This window comes from Diceros bicornis, chromosome 7 (assembly GCF_020826845.1).
Source record: "Diceros bicornis minor isolate mBicDic1 chromosome 7, mDicBic1.mat.cur, whole genome shotgun sequence".
Lineage (NCBI taxonomy): Eukaryota > Metazoa > Chordata > Mammalia > Perissodactyla > Rhinocerotidae > Diceros > Diceros bicornis.
Window position 1 is genome coordinate 68,829,272 of NC_080746.1, and position 22,797 is coordinate 68,852,068.

The following is a 22,797-nucleotide window of genomic DNA, read 5'->3' on the forward strand; positions in this document are numbered from 1 at the left end:
GTTATAAACCAATTTTTTATTATCTCAATAAAAAATTTAAAAAATAGAAATATGAAAAAATTAACTAAAAAGTATTATTGACAAGACATTTTAGGAATAAAAATAAAGAGTGTGTCAGTTGAATAATTCTAGAGGACTCTGGTATTAAATACAGAACATTTCAGTATCATATTATCATAATATGACTAGCTTTTAGAGAGGTTTAGGTAACAAAATCACACTAACTCCTGAAGAAAACTTTACAATAAAAGTTTTCAGAATCAATTAGGTTTATTCTTCACTTATAATTCAAACAAGTACATAGATTTAGTGGATTTTCTTCCAATAAGTTTTTACTAAGGGTTTTACATAAAAAGGACTACTCAAAGGATACAACTTAAGATACAAAAGTATTCAAATGTCTAAAAAGTGATCCAAACTAAAACGTCCGCATGTCTGAAAAGTGATCCAAACTAAAACGTCCGCTCTTCAAAAGACACTGTTAAGAAAATGAAAAGGCAAGTCACAGATTGGAAGAAAATATTTGCGAAACTCCTGATAAAGACTTGTATCTAGAACCCTCAATAATAAGAAGCCAAAGAAGCAATTCAATAAAAAAGAACAAAAATTTGGTCACTTTATAAAAAATATTCTAATGCAATATGCACATGAAAGGGTGATCGACATCATTAGCCACCAGGAAAATGCAAATTGAAACCACAATAAGATACTACTATAGGGGCCGGCCCTGAGGCTTAGCAGTTAAGTGCGGAGCTCCACTACTGGTGGCCCAGGTTAAGATCCCAGGCTCGCACAGACGCACCGCTTCTCCGACCATGCTGAAGCCGAGTCCCACATACAGCAACTAGAAGGAGGTGCAACTATGACATACAACTGTCTACTGGGGCTTTGGGGAGAAAAAGGGAAAAAAAGGAGGAGGATTGGCAATAGATGTTAGCTCAGGGCTGGTCTTCCTCAGCAAAAAGAGGAGGATTGGCATGGATGTTAGCTGAGGGCTGATCTTCCTCACAAAAAAAAAAAAAAAGAAAAATTACGCCAAGTAAAAAAAAAAAAAGATACATTTCACTATCGAGATTCTACCATTTATAAAAGTTTCCGGATTTTGTTACTTAAAAAGATAATCTTCCATTTTTTTTTATTTTTTGTTTATTGCGGTAACATTAGTTTATAACATTGTATAAATTTCATTTCCTGAGGGGAACGGGGAGTAGTCACTATAGCCCTGGGGTGGGGTGCAGATTGTCAGAGCCCAAGTGAACCAAGGACGGAGTCCACCAGGGGAGAAATGGGCAAAAGTGTTCAGTCACAGCCCAAGCACTGTAAGGAGGGTGTCAACACAGACTGGCAACCTGGTATGGGGCACTGGGTGTGAGGAGAGTGAGGAGGACGTCTTCACGTGGAAGCAGCCAGTTTGGGGTGTCAGAGCCTAAGTGCGGCGAGAAGTATATCCACAAACAGTGAGGAAGCTAATATGGGGAGTCAGAGCCAGAGCAGGTTAAGGAGGATGTCCTTATATTGGGGCATCCTGGTATGGGCTGTGAGATCCTGACAGAGGTAGAAAGGTGGGAGAGAGAGAATGAAGAATCCAAGCCCAGCAGAGAAAGCCAGGCATCCAGGAGAGGAGGGGGTGGTAGCAAAGATGAAAGATTGGTTAAATACAGGGAGACTGAACAAACAAGTAAATATATTAAGGATAATGGAAGCCAGATTTCTCACTGTCAGAGAAGTGTATTACAAATATGAAAAAGGAAAAAACTAGAATAGACACTGCAGTGTTGGACTGAAATCAGAGGTACTGGCGTGCACTCATGGTTTTCAATATATACAGATAAATAAGTATAGATGTAAATGTGCATGCATGTGTGTGTACATACATATATTCTCCTGCTCTGTCCATTAAGAGCGGTGGGAACAGTAACAACCCAACAGCAATAAACACACTAGCACTGAGATCTTAGCTTCTAAATGTTATTCTCCACTAAAAGGATCAGGGCTCCCTAGAGAAATGGCTGATTCTAGGACTAATGCAGGGACAGTACAAGAGAAGCCCAGAACATCTTCTTGTGCCAAAAAGTAAAGACATGCTCAAAGAATGATGGGAGCATGTCATAAGAACACAGAAGCCAACGTGAATGGGTTCTCACTGGCCCAATGAGGAACAATTTGAACATCAACATAAATAGTAACAGAATATAATCCACTAAAAAAAACAGAAAACCATGAATCCTTACAGATATGAATAAAGGAATACATGAAAAGTTTGATGAAGAACAAGATATTTACATAGTTCAAAGTACTCCTCACAAAAACTGTTATTAATTATTACATATTAACTTTATTTATTTATTTTTGTGTGTGTGAGGAAGATCAGCCTTGAGCTAACATCCATGCTAATCCTCCTCTTGTTGCTGAGGAAGACCGGCTCTGAGCTAACGTCTATTGCCAATCCTCCTCCTTTGTTTCCCCAAAGCCCCAGTAGATAGTTGTGTGTCATAGTTGCACATCCTTCTAGTTGCTGTATGTGGGACGCGGCCTCAGCATGGCGGGAGAAGCGGTGCGTGGGTGCGCGTCCAGGATCCGAACCCGGGCCGCAAGTAGCGGAGCGCGCACACTTAACCGCTAAGCCACGGGGCCGGCCCCACATATTAACTTTATAGTGAAAAAGCCTGGCAGACATTACTTATCTCAAGTAATCAAAGTGAAAATCACCAATGAGACAAACTGAAATTGCGCACCACCTGACAGGATGCAATGAGCATAACTTCTGTGATATTCCTGCCCAAGTTCATTAACTGTATGTATCTAATCATAAGAGAACACATAATCCCAAATTGAGGGGCATTCTACAAAATAACTGCCCTATAATCTTCATAAGTGTCAAGGTTATGAAAGTCAACAGAAGATGAAGGAATTGTTCCAGATTAAAGAAGACTAAAGAGACATGACAAATAAATGCAACACAATTCTGAACTGGATCCTTTTGTCAGTAGAGATCAATGGCACAATAAACAGAACTTGACCCAGTCTGAGAACTACATGGAGTATCAGTGTTAATTTCCTGATTTTGATGATTGTATTGTGATTACGTAGGAGAATATTCTTGTTTGTAGAGAATGCACACTAAAGCATTCTGAGGTGATAGGGTATCAGGTCAGCAGCTTCCTCTCAAATGGTTCAGGGGAAAAAAAGTTCTTTGTACTGTACTTGCAAGTTTTCTGCAAGTTTGTGATTGTTTCAAATTTTTCTAAAAGTGAGAAAAAAAAGTCGCTCAAAATGAAATGATGTTAAAAACAAACTGTCATTCTCCATATTGTTAATCCTGGTAAGAAAGAGACACCAGACTATGCAAAATTACTAGGAAATAAAAAATACAATTTTGGAGCCAGAAGATACATTAATATAGCCCAATCCCTTCTCTAAACAGTTGACCTCACTCAGGTCAGGAATGATGAAAGATTAAAATATAAAAGGTTCCCACTAAAGGAAGTTATTAGGAGAGGAACAGTGAAAGGAGCAGTCGACCTAGAGTGGGCAGAACAATGGTATTCTGAAATTACAAATGGCTGTAATCATCAGCAAAACACAATCTCAGCATCTCCTCTGAAAAATGAAGGGACTGTCTAGCTGATATTTAAAATTCCTTGCAAATGTGTGACCAGAATTACCCTGAAATAGATGTGCTTCCCTAGCTCAATTTATTACATTATGCTTAGCTACACAGTAATACAAAGGAATAAACATACAAAAATAAACGTGCGTGAATCCTCAATTCTCGTAAATTGCGGAAGTCCATAAATTAAATTAAAAGGCAATGCATTTGCCAAACTGTCCCTTATGAAGAAAATTTTGTAACGAATGAAAAAACAATTAAAACACATCAAACTGAAACAAGATCACCTTCAGCGGTCTGCTAACTGTCCTTACTTAAAAGATAGTGTTCAGTCATTCTGAAATGACCGTCACATTTGTCCTGAAAGCACAGGGAGCATTTCCTAGAAATGCTTCAAAGCACAAGGATCCTTTTCCCTTCCCCGGGAACACGCGTTCACCGGGGCGGTGACTAGACTGGCCCCCAACAGAGGCCGCCCTGGACTCCCAGCACTTCCTTTTGGAGAAGACAGCCCCCTGCGTCACTCGTTACTCACTCAGGATGCAGGGCAGAAGTTTATCCCCGAGGAACTTAGCACAGTTGGCTCCCGCCCTCCCAGCCTTGCGGTCCTGGCCCAATCCCGCCGGCACCAGGGCGCTGCCCCCGGTCCCCGAGCCCCTCCAGAGCGAGGGGCGCGGCACCCAGACTCGGCCCCAGCTGGGCCGCCCCGGCGGACGCGGCCTCCTCCCCTTCTCCTCCCCCTCCCCCTCCCCTCGAGCGGGTCCCTCACGCCCACCGCGAGGCTCTGCCCGGCCCAGAAGGCCCGACGCCGGCAGACCGCCCGCTCCGCCACGACGCGGCCCGGCCCGGCCCGGCCCTCCCCGCCTCCCGGCTGCGACGCCCAGCCCCGCAGAGCCCACTGGACAGCGGCCGGAGGGCGGGGGCGGGGAGGCCCGGGGGCGGCGCCCGCCCCACACCCTTACCTGGCTTCTCGTGGTCGTAGCCTACCACGATGAAGTAGTCGGCCAGCCGGGCCATGGCCGCCGCCGCCTCGCCCGGGAAGCGGGTGTCCGTCGCCGCCCTCGCCGCCGCCGCCCACCGGGCCCGGGAGGGCTCAGCATTTTCCCTGCAGCAGCAGTAGCGGCAGCGACGGCACTTCAGCCATGTTTGACAACCGGGGCGCGCTCTGCGCCTGCGCCGCGCCTGGCGCCCGCTCCTCCCCCGCCCCCACCCGCGCCGGTTTGGCGGCGGGAGCCCCGGCGGTGACCACCCCCACCCACTACCTCCGCGGGCCGCTCGGGCCGCTGGCTTTGGGCAGTGGGCGACCGGCGTATTGCCGCCACCGCAGCCGCTCGAGGTGGTTCACTTTGAGGCCTGGCTGCCTCTTCGTGGCCCACCTCCGCGTCCCCCTCCCCTATTTTTCCTAAAGCTGGGTATCCTTCCTTCCGCCTTCTCTACTCTTTCTTTCTGTATCTGGGAAGAAGAGACAGGGATGGTTGAGGGGTCCCCTGGAAAGGTTGCTGCTTCCCCTCCCCCCTCTCTTCCCAAAGACGAGAATCTCCCGCCCTCGACTGAAAGCATGGAATTTGCACCGCCAGGGCTTTTGCTGCACGTTTCCTGTTTATGTTGTGCAGATGGGAATTTTAGGAACATGCCATCGAGCGGACTGGGGAGGGAGAGGCTTTTGCGCAATCCTCAGAGGCGCCTCGTGCTTCAGTGCTGGGTGGGCTGGGGGCGGTTGGCCTGGGCTTCCCCCGGAGCTCCCCGGGGTGGGGGGGCTGGATTCCATCGAAGAACGCGGCATCCTCGGGATCCTCCTGAACTGGCCCGGGCCAACGGAGTGCGAGGGAGTAGGCTTGTCTCTCCCAGGGGAGCCCCTTCTGCCTAAGCTTTCTCCCCTCGCAGCGGTCCCAGGGCTCTTGTAGCGGGAGCAAGTGGTGACTTCCAACGTCCCTGCTCAAACACGCAGTAGAAAAAATTAGTGGGTCTCATCATCCAATGTAGGGATTATCTAGATGCTTTCTTTTTTGCTGCATCTCTTATTGATCATTTCGAATTTGGCTGATGAGACACCCAGATGAGCTTTCTTTGTCATCTGTTAGTATCTCGTGAAGTTTTAGTGGCAGAATATGTTACTTTACAAGTGATAGACTTGAAGTTTTGGGAATCTCCATGGTTTGCAAATGTGATCATCTTCGTGGTTGCTTATCACTGCTAATTATTTTTTTAACTCATTATTAATTATTTAATCCTTACCATTTACATATAAGATCTCTTAGCAAAGTGCCTGGTTAGTGTTTAACAAATATTTTTAATGACTGAATGTACAGTTTTCCCCCACCTACCATCAGGAAGCCTCAATGGCTTGAACTCTGAACTGGGAGTTCAGAGAGTTTGTGTTTCAGCTCCTGAAAGTTTAATTGATCATTTCCTCTTTCTGTGCCACACACTCTTCATCTACAGATTGAGAGGGTAGGGCTGCACTAGAAGAACTGAAACTCCCAGGAAGGACTACTTTAGGGGTTCATTTGCAAATTGCTTGTATTCAAACTGAATCAGCCTAGTTGCAGGGGTGAATGGAAGGTAACAGATTGATCCTGGAAATAATTAAACTGAGAAAGCTTCCATCACACCTCAGGTAAGAATCCTCTCTGTAACTTCCCTGAGAGCTCTTCATCCGACATGATCACTTGCAGTAGAGTAATCTTACTTCCTTGGGAGGCAGCTCATTCCACTGTTTAACAGCCCTATTGTTAGAAAGCTCTTCCTTGTTGTGTCCAAGTTGTCCTGTAACTTCCCCTGATTTTGCTGTCTGGAACTGTCCAGAAAAAAAACAAAAGCTATCTTTGTATGATAGCCTTTCAGATTTTTAAGGCAGCTATCGTGTTCCTTCCCCATTTTAGTTTGTTAAAGTGAAATTCACAATAATATAATTAACCATTTTAAACTGTACAATTAAGTGGTATTTAGTACGTTCACGATGTTGTGCAACTACCACCTGTATCTGGTTCCACATTTTCGTCAGCAAGAAAACCCCACACCCATTAAGTAATCACTCTCCCCCACATGTTCCCCTCCCCCAGCTCCTGGTAACCTCCAATTTGCTTTCTGTCTCTATGGATTTACCTATTATGGATATTTGATGTAAATACAGTCATACAATATGTGACCTTTTGTGTCTGGGTTCTTTCATTTAATGTGTTTTCAAGGTTTATCCACATCGTGGCATGAATCTGTACTTCATTATGTTTTATGGCTGAATAATATTCCGTTGTATGTATAACCATATGAAGTCCAATTTATCTATTTTTTCTTTTGTTTCCTATGCTTTTGGTGTCATCTCTAATAATCCATTGACAAATCCAAGATCATGAAGATTTACTCCTATGTTTTCTTGTAAGAGTTTAATAGTTTAGTTCTTGCATTTAGGCCACTAATCCATTTTGAGTTAATTTTTAAATATAACGTGAGGTAGGGGTCCCATTTTACTTTTTAAATGTGTTGCTTTTTATTTCATTCACAAGTATTGGTTTAAATTATTTTAACTTTTGTTTAAATCAAAGCTTAGCTGTTTTCAAGCCTAGAATCAAATGTTGTGTGCTTTTAGGTATATTCCATCTGTTAGGTTACAGGGAGGCTGCTAGACCATTTGCAAATGGGTTTTTTTGTAGCATAGGGATTTTGACATATCCCAGGTATATGTGTTTGTATACACACATGAACATATTTAGCATACACTGTAGCTGTGCTTTGCTTCTCAGCCAACAGCTGCCAGTCTGCTGAAACTGATAAGCCCTGACAAGGCAGCCTGAGTACTGAGGTTGGCTGAAGGCCAAACCATCCCCTGAGATAACCACCATCACCTTTCACCAAAGAGTGAGAGAGTAAAGCAAGCTCAGATTTGTTTTACTGAAGGCTGGCAGGAGCAGGAAGGGAGGAAGACTACGCAACACGATGATATATAGACAGCAGATGCCTTTCTTTTATGCTTTAGAAGACAAATAGGAGCCAATTGCTAGTGAGCAAGAATTATCAGCCCGATGCTCCTGCAGTTGGCTGTTGTGGAGTGAGTGGTTGATCTGTACAGTCATTTCAAGTGCTTCCTGTGGTTAGCCACTACAGTTCAGAGAGGCGGTATGGGAGTTTGATTTGACCAAATGTCTGCAGGCAGGGCTGGGGCCTCTTCGAATGATCTCTACCAACCAGTAACAAAGACGACTAAGTAGCTGTGGTAGAAAATTCCCTGATACATTGCCACATCTCCATCCACTCAGTTGCCTAAGTAAGAAATTTAATAATTGTTACCCTTGATACCTGCCTCTCTCTTAGCCCCACATTCATCACTCAATCCTATCGATCCTACTTCCCAAATATATACACTTCTCTCCAGTCCACCCTCACTCCATCCCACTAGTCTGAGCCACTATCACCTCCCACCTTGACTATTGCAATAGCTGCCTAACTGGTTTCATTGGTGGTTCCAGACCTTCCACATAGGTAAAATTAAGGACAGTAAGTGGGTGATGAACCCTGTCTTCAAATTAAATTTGTATAGCAAACACACTGTTTCTACCATGGGCATATGTTTGGGGTGCAGGAAGGAGGCTTCAGAGATGGCTAATAGAAATTGTCCTGCAGGTGCTTTCACATGTATGGTTACATGAATAGTTGAATCTTGACACTCATATGCAATACCCCTGACATTAGCAGCTGCAGTATAAATAGGTGCTGTGGGAGATTGCAGGCTGCTTTTACTTAGATTGCATGTTTATTTGGTGAGCAGGACTGGGTACATAATTTGTGGAGCCTAATGCAAAATGAAAATGTAGGACCCTCTGTTCAAAAATTATCAAGAATTTTAAAACAGTGACAGGCAGAGCATTAAACCAAGTGTGGGGCCCTGTGCGACTGAACAGGGTGCACATCCATGAAGCTGGCTCTGTTGGTGAAGCTTAAGGGGGAGTGTGTGTGTGTGTGTGTGTGTGTGTGTGTGTAGGGGTGGATTAAACGAGACTGTGGGAGAACGAGGCCCTCCCCAGTCTCTCCAGGGCATCACCACTGCACTGCTTCTGTTCTTGCTCCTCCCTAACCCATCTACCACATTCAGTAGCAAAAATAATCTTTTAAATAAATGTATATCAGATCATGTCTCTCCTGTCTTCAAACCTGTCAATAGCTTCCCGTGGCACCATGAATAAAGTGCAAAATCTTAATCATGTCCCAAAGGGTCCTATTTACTCTGATCCTGATGACCTCTTTAATCTCATTTCATGCCACTCTTCTCCCTCACTCAATACATTCCAATCACAGGACTGCTTTCATTTTCCCTAACGTACCAAGTTCTTTCTCATCTCTAAGCTTTTGCATATGCTGTTTCCTCTACTTGGAACATTACATCCCTCTAGTCTTGCTTTTCCTTCAGAACACTTAACACAGTTTATAATCACGTATTTATTCCTATGAAGATTTGTTTATGTCTGGCTACCCCACCAAGCTGTAAGCTTGTTGAAGGCAAGAATGATGTTTGGGGCTAGCCCGGTGGTGTAGTGGTTAAGTTCACGCCTCCGCTTCTGCAGCTTGGGGTTCTTGGTTCCAACCCCCGGTGCAGACCTACATCACTCATCAAGCCATGCTGTGGCAGCAACCCACATACAAAAAAAATAGAGGACGATTGGCACAGATGTTAGCTCAGGGACAATCTTCCTCAAGCAAAAAGAGGAGGATTGGCAACGCATGTTAGCTCAGGGCCAATCTTCCTCACCAAAAAAAAAAAAAAAAAAGAATGATGTTTGCATTGATGATTACTGTATGCCCCGTACTTAGCACAGAGCTAGGCATGTAATACATGCTCAGTAAATATTTGTTGAAGGAATGAATGAACTTTTAAATCATGCAGGTCCATACATAAGAATTCCCTCATTCCAATGGTTCTAATCTAATAGTAAAGGATCCCCACCTGGAGGCAGGTAGCATGATGGTTGCTCTCATTAACACCATTCTCATTGGCTAGAGATGACCCCAAATGGTCTAATCATCTCTTTTATAATCTACTTATTAATGCCATTCATTGTGCCATGAGTAGTAAATTTCTCTTGAAGTCATTTCATCTTGTTCTAACTGTTAGTATAACAAGCTCCTGTATGTTAACCATCTTCTCTGTGTTCTCTTTCATTTGTCCTATAGCAACTTACCTTCTTTAAGCTTCAGGGAGGTTTGTCTTCTGGCTTAATCACATACAAGAACTGATTGTTTCTTACCTCTGTTGTGTGCAGGAGCACAAAAATGAGGCAGCAAAAGCATTACTTTTCTTTATGCTGATGCTCTGGAAAATATTATGCCCTAAATATTTAATTAAGGTTAATATTAATTAAGATTAACTGCCTTCCCTGCCTCCACTACTCCAAGACAAACCTTAATGCTATAGAAACTGTTTTTTCTTCTGTATCAGCATTCTTAACTTGGTCAACCTCCTGAAATTGTATGCTTATTTTATATTTAAATTGGTTTATGTATATGTGCATTTTTCTGGAAAGGATCTATGTTTTATTAGCGCCTTAGAGAAGTCAGAGATCCCAAAAAAGTGCCTTGAGCTTTGTATCCTGTTTTACTTCACCCTGTGAGTGACCAAATCAGCAAAGTTAATTGTTTCCTTTCTCTAAACCATTTTGTGTTATGACTCCAGGATGCTTCTTGAACCTTGTTTTCAAATGAACTTTGTAAACAAGCCTTCAGCCTAGCAGAGGCATTTTGAACCATATGAATAATAAATGCATTCAAAAATTTCCTGTTTGAACTTTTTTCAAAGTTCAAACTTTAGGCATCTGAGATAATTATGCAATGCACTTAGCTACTCACTTTTAGTCATTATTATTAATATCATTATTATTATATTTATTGTTTCTCATTACTTTTCTGCATGACCTGAGTGTGGTCACACTGGCTTTAGGGACTGTGTCCACAATGTTAGCTGAGAAACCACCACCACAAGTTTTTTAAAACTCCAAACATTACTAAGCATAAGGCTTGGATTTAGGGCCTAAAAATAATTCAGATGGAATGTGAGGAAGAAATTGAGACACCCTTATACAACAAGCCTTTAGCATATTTGTATGTCTGTGCATATGATGTCAGGATACACACATTTATTACAAGGCTGTGGGGGTTCATTTACAATCGGACCCTTTAAAAATTCTTGGGTGCAAGAAAAGAGGATCTTCATTAACCAGAATTTCTTTTCTTTTTTTTCTCTTTTCTTACCAGTGAGATTTTAAAGATGTTTCTTCCATCCTTGCTTGTACTCAATGGGAATCTACAATCACTGAAACTTGAATGGATGAAGCTCCACGTTAACAAATCACCAAAAGCAGAACTCCCCCTGTGGTGTTTCCTTCTAGATCCGACCATTTAACAGAAAACGCATTCTAATGATTTTTTTTTCCTTAACAATGATTGAGTAAGCAAACCCGAGGTTCCACAGGAAAAATAGATGCCAATATTTGGCAAATTTTATATATTTTTTTCGACTTATACCCCACAACGCTTCGGGGAACACTCTGACCCTGTCGCCCACCCACGCAAACACACACAATTTCGAAGATACGGATATTCTAGAAAAATCCTGAGCTGCCAATCCAGCACTTGATTTAAAGAAGGAATTGGAAGGTTCTCAAACGTCAGATCTCTAAGTGCCAGAGCTACAAGGCGCACCTGGGCTGATGAGGAGCGTGCCAAGGCTCTCAGGTGGGAAGTCCTGGCACTGCGGCTACACCGCTGGCTTAGGCACTTGAGCCGGGCGGAGCAGAGCCGAGTCTCCACTCCTAGGCTTGCTTTGCTTGTTGAAGCCTCTCGCAGCTCAAAGCGAAGTTTGCACCAAGAGCACGCTTCGCGATCCTGCAGCCTGAGCGAGAGTTCAGTCCCCGCTTCCCCCAACGGAATCAGAGGCTCTCCCAAAGGACTCAGCGAGGAGGCAACGAAGTACAGCCGCACAGTCCTCGGCAGACCAACCCCCCGCCCCCCCCGGGCTGGTGGGAACTGGCAGGTACGAGTCCAGATCACGGGACCTTCCCTGGCTGTAGGCCGGCGCCCAGCTGTCCTTGACCTCCTCAGCAGTCGGAGGCGCGAGCCAGGGAAATGAAAGTAAAACCTGTCTTGGCGCGCACCCAGCTGGAGGCTGGCGACAAGTAGGTCGCATCCTCAGACGAGACTGACTGTCCTGGACAGGGTCTGTGAGAAGAGCCTGACTCGCAGGGGACGAAATGAAAGGAAGAGATGTGAAATAGAAAAACAGAATGGTTAGCTCGAGACGCTTCTGGAAACAGAGCGGGCGCAGTAATAGCTGCTGTCTGCGGTGCCGGCGGACTAGCCCCCTGACCCAGTCTGCTGCAGTGACTGCTCTGCCGCCAGCCGGGCAACTCGAACCCAGCCAGTACGCTGCGCTGTACCTCCCTGACCCTCGGCGTCCCGAGGCTGAACCGAGCCAGAGCCAGGAATCTGTCCCCCGGCCTCAGCTGGAACTCAGGTCCGCTCAGGTGACTCCCTCCGGGAAGAGTCCTCAGAATAAATAACTTTGGCGCAGCCATTCCTTCCCCAAGTGCAATGTCCACGGTTCAGTCCTGAGAGTGAAAAGTCGGCTGAGCCAGCAGTGCGCGGCCCAGACCAGGCAAGGTCCGCGCCGCCCAGCGCTTTTGCACTGGGTCTCAGAACCAGTGTGGCGGAGCAGGTAGGAAGCTTAGAGATCTGCTGGGCGAAACCAGAAAGGGGTCGTGACTTGTCCATGTTCACACAGCGAATTGCTGTAGAATGAGGACTAGAAGCCGGTCTGCAGAGTCCCAGTGGTCCGGCTCCCTCGGCCGCTCAGTTTGGGGACTGGGCTTCAGGACCTGTGACTAGGGTAGTGGGTGATAAGACACCAGAGGCCTGCATGCAAGAAGTAGGGAGCCCCAGGGGCTGAGTTCCCTCCCCAGTTTGGCCCCCAGGAGAGAAGTAAGAAAGTGAAGTCAAGAAGCAGTGATGGAGGAGCACAAACGGGTGACAAACGTGCTTGGGGGTGATTCATCATGAACAAGCATAAATCCTTGGGCGGGGGCTAGGACTCTCCTCTCCCCCTTGATGAGATGATGACCCCAGCCTGGAAAAATCCTCGCCGCGCCCCAGCTTGCTTGTGGGGCCGAGTTAGGATTCTACTGCTTACTACCTTCAGTGTGACTTTAGGCAAATGTTTCTCCTCTCTGGACTTCAATTTTGTACTTGCTGAAATAAGAAAAGTAATGTTACCTTCCTCTCCTAACGCAAGGGTAGGTGTGAGGCTCAAAGGAGATCAGGATGTGGCTGTGCTTTGTAAACTGTAAAGCGATTAACATACGTGAAGCATTAGTGTGCTCCCTGTCATAAATCCTCACGTTTACAGTGGGTGAGTGAAGGCTCCGAGGGCAGCCAGGCGAACTCTCAGGTTGTAACCTTATAAGGCATAACTGGTTACAAGGGGGAAACACCGAAACGGCATCTTTTGTCCTAATTTTGGTTATTTCTATATTTCCAAATAGGCATGTAAATTCTGAAACTTCAGACAACTCCCCCCTGCAAATGTCAATTCTCAAATCAGCCTTTCCGAGCCTTGCCCCTATTGCGAAATCTCACTAGCCCATTCCAGAACCTTGGAGTCTCGGCCGCTCTCGGGGCGTGCTGGCGAGCCCCGCTCCTCCCCTCTGTGCTGTGTGCATTGCCCCTGGGGTCTGGGGTCTGGGTTCTGGGGTCTGGGGTCGCGGCCAGGTCAGGCGCCGAGCCGGCAGGGGGCGCGGTCCGCTCGAGACCACTCGGGAGCCACAGCTCCCGAGTTCCCGGGCTCGGGTCATCTGCGTGGCAGCCCCCGCTGGCTCTTGCAGTTCCATGCCAGGAGGGCTCGTTCTCTGGGCTGCATAGGTCCTGGGTAAGGACTCCCAGAGGTTGTACGGGCCCTACTTTGCCCTGGCTTACCCTGTGCTTACCCTATGCTTACCCTGAACCCTGTGCTCAGAGAGTACGAGTTGTGGCAGTTCCTGCACCAATCTCCTAGAGCTCACCTCTGGGCATGAGGACCCCCACCCCCACCCCCAAACCACACAGCCACAGGCAAGCAATGCGCGCGCCCGAGTGCAGGAGAGCGCGCCTGAGGGAAGAAAGGGAGGGCAAGGGCAGCTCAGGCCCCGCCCCCTGTGCTCTTATAAAGCCGAGGAACCAGAGCCGGCCACTCAGTGGTTTCTTGGTGACACTAAGCGGAACAGCTTGAGCCTTGCCACCTCTGGTTTCTCACCGCAGCTTGGACGTTGGGGTTTTGCCACTGCTAGAGCGACATCTCAGACTTTTCCTTCCAGATCTTGGCAGATCATCCTTTTCAGCAGGTAGGCGCCTCAGGAGGGACGGGTTAAAGGGGGGGGGGGGGCTTGCCCAGGCCGGAGACTGGGAGGGCTGGGTGAGGGGTGCAACCAACTTTGGAGGGTCCCGTGCGGGGCGCGTCCCACATCCCGGGCCCAGCTCGTGCACACAGCGGGAACTCCAGAGATCCACTCCCCTCTGCTCCGTCAGCCAAATCCCGAGGAGTTGAGCCGGGAACCACTGGGATCCTGGCGCTGGGCAACGGCCTCCCTTGTGGGGCCTGTCACCCGCCTGGCGGGTGCAAATGCCGCTGGCGCCTCTCTGCGCCCCGGGGAGATAAGCGTCTGAGCCAGGCAGAGCGCGGGCTGTGCCTGCCGCCGGGGCCCCCGCCCGTCCTCCGTGCCCCGCCCGGACGGTGCTGCAGGCCCGGGTGCTCACGCTCGGCTCCTCTCTCTCCTTCCCCAGGGTCTGCGCATCGCCGCCGGGATGAAGCTGGTTCCCGTCGCCCTCATGTACCTGGGCTCGCTCGCCTTCTTAGGTGCCGACACCGCACGGCTAGACGTGGCGTCAGAGTTCCGAAAAAAGTGAGTGGCAGGCAACGCGTTCCCCGGTCTTTGTACCTGGAAGACAAGGGAAACTGGCCGTTAGTCCCGAGGGATTAGCAGTAAATGGGAGCAGGAACGGGCCGGGACCTCGCCTGGGCGCGTATGCGAATCGAGTGTATTTGTGTTTTCTAGATGGAATAAGTGGGCGCTCAGTCGTGGAAAGAGGGAACTTCGGGTGTCCAGCAGCTACCCCACCGGGCTCGCGGACGTGAAGGCTGGGCCTGCCCAGACTCTCATTCTGCCCCAGGACGTGAAGGGCGCCTCTCGAAGCCCCCAGGCCAGGTAATTATGCCGGGCGCCATCGCGGAGTGGGCAAGGGAAACTCTGCTCCACTACCCTGGCCCTGGAGATCGTCAGGGCTGTATGGCAGTTCAGATGGCGGTAGCAGTTTCCAGCCCCCTCTGCTCCTAGAGTGGCTCCCGTTTCTGGGGCTGGGGCTAAAGCCCGACTTCATGGGGGTTCTCATGATGCCTTCCTTCCCCTCTCCAGCAGTCCGGACGCTGCCCGCATCCGAGTCAAGCGCTACCGCCAGAGTATGAACAACTTCCAGGGCCTGCGGAGCTTTGGCTGTCGCTTCGGGACGTGCACGGTGCAGAAGCTGGCGCACCAGATCTACCAGTTCACAGACAAGGACAAGGACGGCGTCGCCCCCAGGAGCAAGATCAGCCCCCAGGGCTACGGCCGCCGGCGCCGGCGCTCCCTGCCTGAGGCCAGCCCGGGCCGGACTCTGTCGTTCCCGGAGCCACAGGCACGCGGAGCTCCGGCTTCCCGAGGGCAACAAGTGCTCGCCACCCTTCTTAGGATTTAGGCGCCTGTAGCAGCAGCGGACAATCGAGCAGGCATTCCGCTGGCGCCTCCCGGGGCAGAGGGCTTTCCCGAGCCGAGCCCCTCAGCCAATGGGGACCGGGCTGAGACAACTCTTCAGAGACCCGCAGTCCGGGAGGCACCGTCCGGCGATGAGCCATGGCTTTGCAGGGTCCCCTCCTCTTTGGAGGTAGAGTTCCCTTCGCCCTAATCGGGCCCAGGTGCCCCAGTGGGGCAGAGGAATCCGAGGAAATGTCTGCCAGGCTCACAGAGAGGAGAAACTGAGAATTAAATGCTGAGACCCCCGGGGCAGGGGTCTGAGCCACTGCCGTGCCCGCCCACAAACTCATTTCTCACGGGGTGTCACCCCACCCGGGCGCAAGCCTCACTATTACTTGAACTTTCCAAAACCTAGAGAGGAAAAGTGCAATGCGTGTTGTATATACAGAGGTAACTATCAATATTTAAGTTTGTTGCTGTCAAGATTTTTTTTTTGTAACTTCAAATATAGAGATATTTTTGTACGTTATATATTGTATTAAGGGCATTTTAAAGCAATTGTATTGTCCCCTTCCCCTCTATTTTAATAAGTGAATGTTTCAGCGAGGTGTAACATTGTTGTTTGCTGCGTGGAATGTGTGAGAGTGTTGGTGTGCCTGAAAGAAGGACTGATTACCTCTTGTGAAAGAAGGAAACACCGTGTCTCTGTATAATCTATTTACATAAAATGGGTGATATTCGGAATAGCAAAACAATAAACTGTCTCAATGCTGATTCATTCTCGGGTCACGCGTCTTGGAAGGGAGGGCGCCTCTGGTACTGGACCGCCGGGGAGCCTCGGGTCCCGCCGCCTGGCGTGGGAAGGTGGGCTGGCTGCGCGGGCGCGTGCTGGCCCCTCTCCGCGCCGGCCGAGCTGTCAGCAGCTCGCTCTCGTGCGGAGCGCGTGTCCCGCGTGCGGGTCAGCGCTGCGCAGAGACGCCGGAGGTCACCGTGTCGCGTGGCGGCCGGGCCAGGTTGGGTAGGGTGAGCCCTAGTGGGGAGGCGAGCCTGGACTCTCCGGGTTGCGCAACAGAGTCTCGGATTTTATGGAGTTGCTCAGGGAACGCTGCGCGAAAGCGCGCCTCGGCGAGTTGGAGTGGTCTCCGAGGCCGCCTAAGCGAGGAGTTTCCCTGGGCTGCCGCGGTGTTCAAGTTAGAAGCTACTCCAGCAAAATGTTGGGACTTCTCTGGGAAAACGACAGCCGGGCCAGTCAACCCCAGTGCTCCCCGCCCCTGGTGCCCCAGCGAGGCCGCGTGCTCATAAGCGAGGCTGTGGCGCCCCCAGGCGGCCGCCTCGGACGGGCCCGAGAGCCGGCAGGCACTACGTGCGGTTTAATAAATCCTCCTACGTGGGAGTCAGCACACAGCCTTAATGAAAGAGGAAAGAAAAAAACAGTTTGCAGATGCCAACCAGGGCCGGCCCCCCTAGACCTGCACGGCGGCTCCCTGTTCTGGGACCGTGACTCAGCGCCCACACGCTGCGCAGCGTGCAGCTGCTGGCCGGAGGCGGGCAGGACGGACGTGCCGCCGGAACCGTGCGCCGCGGACGGCCTGAGACCTTCATTGTTCCACCTCCCCTTGCCGCTCTCCTCTTCCTTCCTCCTTCCCAAGCCTTTTACATTTTTTCTCCAGTTCTTTCCCGCTTTCCTTTCTCTCTCTCCTTCCTTCCTGCACCGTGCTTTCTTTATGCCTTATCATCTTAGAAGGTTCACCCTGGTTCCCGTGAGAGAAGCTGGACACTAAGCCCCATTGAGTGACTGGAAGGGCAGGGGACATGGGAACGGTTAGGCAGAAGGGGAGGATAAAGAAAGGCACCCCTGGATTTTACTTCCCTGCCCCATTTGTCTCATCCAACATCCTGACGACCCGGGATGGAAACCAACTGCTTGTCCTTTCCAGAAAGTTTCCCTGGCCTTTCCACTTCAAAGCATGGCTGAAATGTTGGTGTTTATCGGTAATCTCAGACACCTTCCTGGTGGAGAAAATCTGAGAGTGAGTTTGGAGAATGGAAAGTTTCTTCCGGCAGCCTACCTTCTCCTGGGTCTTTTGCATCAATTGCATATCACAAGGCCCCTTCTGAGGCCCTAAGATAGCACCTTTCAGAAGAAGCTGGGGGGGAAACACTGAGAGAGACAGGTCCTAGGTCCCGGGTTCAGAGACAACCTGCTTCTGAAGCAGTTTCCATTTAGAAAAAAGTAGATCCTAGCACATGGAATTTCCCTAAAATCAGATGAAGCCTCAGTTTTGAGCACCTGGCTGTTAACAGTGTCAGTCTTCATACAGTTCACTGTCTTATTCAATCTTAACAATTTTGTGAGGTTCATCAGAATTGAGGGGGTTACAAATGCAGCAACAGACCATCGCTGTCCTCAAGGGCCTTTTAATAAATATTCACTTAGAGGGAACGCTGTGCCAGGCACTGCAAAAGGTACAGGACATGTATGAATGAAAGAGTGACTGAAAATTTCAGTCATGGAATTTCTGTGCCAGTGAGTGGTTCTGGGTGGTCTGAAGGGGCTAGAGAAACCGCAGAGAGCAGCAAACACTTCAGCCTCACAGACAGTGGCTCCGGATTAAACACTCACCCTTCTCCTTGAGCCGAGGTTCGTCCCATAGCCACAGAGCCCTCCAGCCAAACCTCACCCTGGCGGAGCTTCAGCCGGCAGACAAAGCTGCCAGAGGCAGGTTGGGCACTAGCTTAGGGCTGTTCTGAGCAGGGAACAAGCATCCAGCCTTCTGCCCAGGGAGTCTTATGACTCCCTTCAGGGAGTCCAAGGTAAGAGAAGGAGATGGTTCAGCTCTGAGATGAAACAGACAGCTGCTCAGCCGGAGTCGTTCCCAACTGAAAATCCTATGATTGGAGACATGTCTGAAGAGACATGAGACCCTCCTAAGACCAGTCGGGTACAAGTTCAGAATTGACTGAAGGTCACCATCAAACCCTGGGGACCATCTCTGTGAGCCATTCAACGTATCTTCTGGATTTTTTTCATAAGGTGTTGAAGCCTGTCAGGATAAGGCCTTCTGATGCCAAGGACACATCGTTTATCATGAGTGATGAGTCATTTGTGAGCTGATTCGACCAGTCTGTGGCTGAGGAGTAGTCACAGCTTTTATCTTTAGCTACTGTTGATGGCTGTGGGAATGGTACCACCCATTTGTAATCAAACACAGGGTACTAGGCGATTTCTTGAAAAGCCAACACCTTGGCTGAACAGCTAAGGGTGGAAGGGAGTGATGGGGAGGAATGGAAATTGATTCTTTTTTTAGCACCTGCTTTGTATCAGACATTCTGCTAGCCACTTTATATACCTTATCTCATTTAATTCTTACAGCAGCCATGTGAAGTAGGTGTTATTATGTTTGTAGATAAGGAAATCGAACCTCAGAGACATAAAGTGACTTAGCCAAGGTCACACAGTGAATAATAAGTGCTGGAGCCTGGATTTGCACACAAGTGCTACAGGCTATTTTGATGCTGTGAAGACATAGAGAATAAAGTGGGATAATTTTAACATTGGAATTCTCAAGCCAGATGTCCCCAAATGTCCTCTAATACGGGGATGGCTTGGGTGGGTGATTTACACCTGTGGTTCTGAAAGATTTATATGAGGCTGGTAGGACTGGAAAGAGAACTGCTTCAGCGGTATGCTTGGGGAGTGCAAAATAAATAAATGAAGTGAGTTTTTAAAGTCTTGGTCCTGGTTTGAAGCAGGGATTATAAATCAGAAATAGTCTTTTTTTTACCCCCCTGAGCTAAGCCACTGACCTCTTTGGTTTTCGTTGCCAAATATAGTCAGAACATACACTGAAGGCCTCAAGAGCTGGCTTCTGAGGGGAAGGCCTTCTGAGCTATTCCTGGCCAAACACAGCCCCACTCTGAGGTCTTGAGTTGCCCGGAAGAACACCTGTGTCTACAAAACTGCAAATAGAGTTTCCACCCTTGAGGTGGAACCTTTTGTGTCTTTGGCAACCGCTGCCCAAGGCAGCTTTTCAAGGCTGTTGTGAGCTGACTGAGAGAGTTAGGAGTGCTGCCTCTCCTTCCCCAGCCAAGGAGAGGGCCCTGTTATCCTGGGTCCCTCAGAGGTTTCTGCCAAAGCTGATTGGAGGCTTGGTCTTCAATTGCATGGGAAGAAGGGTGGGGCTAGATAGCTATCTGGTGGTCCCACTGGTCTTGTTCCAGAGCTATTTTGAAACATTCTGGATAAACAATAAAATGTCTATGATCACACAGGCAGTTGAATTTAGTAGGTTATTGTACATTTATCCAACAGCAGGAAAGTAGTTCTGAGTATTAAGATGAATTTTTGAAACATAAAAAATGAATTTTATTTATTACACAGTATTTATTCAGTGTAGAAAAAAAGAAAAGCTTCACCTTTCATACCACTCCCAGAGATAACTGTTACCTGCAAATAGAGTTTCCACCCTTAATTATATTACTATATTAATATATATTAATATTTTGTTAATATTATTATTAATATATTATATATAATATTATTATAATATTAATATTATATATAATATATAATAATATTATTAATATAATAATATTATATTAATATTTTAATATATACCCTTTTAGACATTTATACATATATTATACATATAAACATATATGCATACTTTTAAAAATTGAACTCAAGTGCAGAAAGCTGAATTAAACATACCCGGTTTAAGGCAAATTGTCATTTAACAATCTTCAAGACTTCTCTCTTGTTTTATTTTAACAAGATAAACTTCATTTATCTTGGACTTGAACTTTATTTATCTTCATTTATTGGTCATTTGGACTTTCCGTAATGGGCCACACAATTAAAAAAAAGTGGGATCATATTGGCCTGTAACCTGCTTTTTTTTTCACTCATCAGTGTATTTTGGGCATCTTTCCATGTCCATAAATGTATCTATTCAACATCATTTTTATTACCTGCACAATATTTCATCATATGAAAATATCATAATTTATTTAACCACTCCTCTGCTATTGAACATTAAGATTTTCCCCTCTTCATATTTACCATGAAAAATGCCCCAATAAACGTCTTTGTGCATTCATCTTAGGGTAATTTTATGAATTGTTTTAAAGATAAATTCTGAGAAGTAAAATTATTGGGTCAATGGGTATATACTTTTTTTTTGTTAAATCATTTGCTACGTACTGCCAAATTGCCCTCTGGAGTGATCAGTTTTTACTTCTATTAACAGTATATAAATGTCCATTTCCTACATTCTTAGTAACACTGAACATTATCCTTCTTTTCTAATACTGTGTCATCTGATAGGTAAAAATTATATTTCTTATTACTTTTTAGAAAGTTTATTTTCCTATATTTTTGAGACTGTATTTTATATCTTAATAATTCTAAACTTATTTAGTTTATGGTTTCTTTCTAGTAACTCTGTTATCTTTATCAGCTGACTCTTGTTCATCATGATTTGTTTCCTCCTATTTTCTGTAATTTTGGATTCTGAGCTCAACTTACTAAAGCTTAATCTATAGTGATTCTCTATGGCCTGGGTTGAGGTGAATCTCTCCAGAGAAGTTTGTATTTGCTTCTTCCTATTACTCCACAGTTATTACCAGCCTGGGACCATTTTTTATGTTAATTTCTTGCTTTGGTTCCTAAACCATGCACATGTGCATCTGTGCTGGAGATGTGGGGTGTAGTCTTTTGAGGACCCTGGATTTACTTGAGTGTCTCAGTTCCTTTTTTTCTGTCCCTAAGACAGTCTTTTTGTTACCAAGGAGAGGAAGTCCCTCCCCAAAGCCCAGGCAACTACTTTTCAGCTGAAGCTTTTCATTCTGCTGTTTAGTTATCTTGGTTTGGTCTCCTGTGGATTTCCTGTATTTTCATGGGAGTTCAGTTATGCATGTAAAAGGATGTTAAGTATATTTTACTTAGCATTTCTAGATCTTTTGTAGTAGCAGAGTTTTCAGCTTATCTAGTCTACCATATCACCAGCCATAGAAATCGGCATCAACTATTCTCATTATTACTTTGACTTACAATATTTCTTTGATCAATAGTGAGATTAAATATTTTTCATATCTTTATGATAATTTATATTTCCTCATATATGTATATTTTTAGTTCTTGATCCTTTCATTCTATTGGAGTGTTTGTCTTTTTCCTATTGATTTGAAATACTAGTTAATGTTTAAGAATATTAAAATTTGGTCACATACACATATTTCTTTTTTTCTTCTTATGGAGTATGGTTTGTTTTTTGCCATACAAAACTTATAGATGTTTATATAATCAAAGATACCAATCTTTCCCTTTATAATTTCTGCCTTTATTGGCTTGCTTAGGAAGCCCTTCTCTGTCTCAATGTTTTAGAATATTCACCTATTTTTTTCTATTACTTTTATGATTTCATTTTGTACTTTAAACATTTTAATGGAACTAGACTTTATTTTGGTATATGATGTGAGGTAGAAATTTAAATTTATTTTTTTCTCCCAAATTGTTAGCCAGTTGTCTAACACATATACTAAGTAGTACATATTTTCTGCAGGATTTGAGAGGCTTCCTTCATCATATACTACAGAGGTTTTCAAGCTGTGTTCTACAGAGCCACAAGGTTTCCCTAAGTTACTTCTGCAGTTTCCTGTGGAGACAAGGAGGAAGCAAAAGAGCTAGACTCTTTTCCAGCTTCTAGTGGAGCAGTTCTACTCTTTTTTGTTTGTTTGTTTTATACTTTGGGGCTCCATGTCAGATTTTATTTAAGGAAAGAGTTCATCTCCTTGCAAATCAGTAATTTAATAAATTATTAAACAGTAAATATTTGACTATTTCTGGTCCTTTTACTCTCTTCCATTGCTCAGTCTGTCTTTTCCTGCACCAGTTTAACAATTTAAAAAGTTGTTATGAAACTTTTCAAACTTACACAAAATAGAGAAACTAACATAATGAACTCCCATATACCTGTCATTAAAAGCCAATAATTGTTGAGATTTTGCCACATTTAATTCATCTATCGGTTTTCTTTTCTGTTTGTTTTGTTTCTTGCCAGAGTATCTGGTTTTCTTTTCTTCCTTCTCTCCCTCCCTCCTTCCCTTCCTTCCTTCTTCTTTCCTGTTCTCTTCTCTTCTTTCTTCTTTTCCCTAGACATCATATCATTTCACCCACGCACATTTCAGTATGCATCTGTTAAAAAAAAGAGTGAAAAAAGAACGTTTTCTTACATAACCAAATGCTCTTGTCACACTTACCGTTAACAATAATTTTGTGGTATCATCTCATACCCAGTCTATAATCAAATTTGCCTTATTGCCTCAAAAATGTCTTTTGACAGTGGTTTGTAGAAAACAGACTCCAAACAAGATTGTTACATCTCTGACGTTTCTTTTCATCTAGAGCCACCCGCCTCCCTTTTGTTTTCATGCCATTGACTTGTTGAA

The 22,797-nt window shown here is 46.1% G+C and overlaps 2 protein-coding genes across 6 annotated transcripts in view; one reads left to right on the forward strand and one right to left on the reverse strand.

The window, feature by feature from the left end:
* The window catches only part of SBF2 (SET binding factor 2), a 507,948-nt gene extending 503,196 nt beyond the window's left edge, over nucleotides 1-4,752 (reverse strand). For all 4 annotated transcript variants that reach the window (XM_058545967.1, XM_058545970.1, XM_058545966.1 and 1 more), the window contains exon 1: nucleotides 4,573-4,752. In XM_058545967.1, coding sequence (XP_058401950.1) covers nucleotides 4,573-4,627 — 55 coding nt within the window. In that variant the 5' untranslated portion in view covers nucleotides 4,628-4,752. The remainder of the gene's footprint in view (nucleotides 1-4,572) is intronic.
* A 9,070-nt stretch (nucleotides 4,753-13,822) lies between these two features.
* Nucleotides 13,823-16,188, forward strand: ADM (adrenomedullin). Of its 2 annotated transcripts, none has more exons than XM_058544681.1 (4): nucleotides 13,823-13,965; nucleotides 14,405-14,523; nucleotides 14,677-14,826; nucleotides 15,037-16,188. In XM_058544681.1, exons 2-4 carry the CDS (start codon nucleotides 14,426-14,428, stop codon nucleotides 15,350-15,352), a joined length of 564 nt encoding a protein of 187 aa, XP_058400664.1. In that variant the 5' UTR covers nucleotides 13,823-13,965; nucleotides 14,405-14,425; the 3' UTR covers nucleotides 15,353-16,188. The 2 variants fall into 2 exon arrangements, with proteins under 2 accessions (XP_058400664.1, XP_058400663.1); XM_058544680.1 differs by having other exon boundaries at nucleotides 15,034-16,186.
* Nucleotides 16,189-22,797: the final 6,609 nt, after the last annotated feature.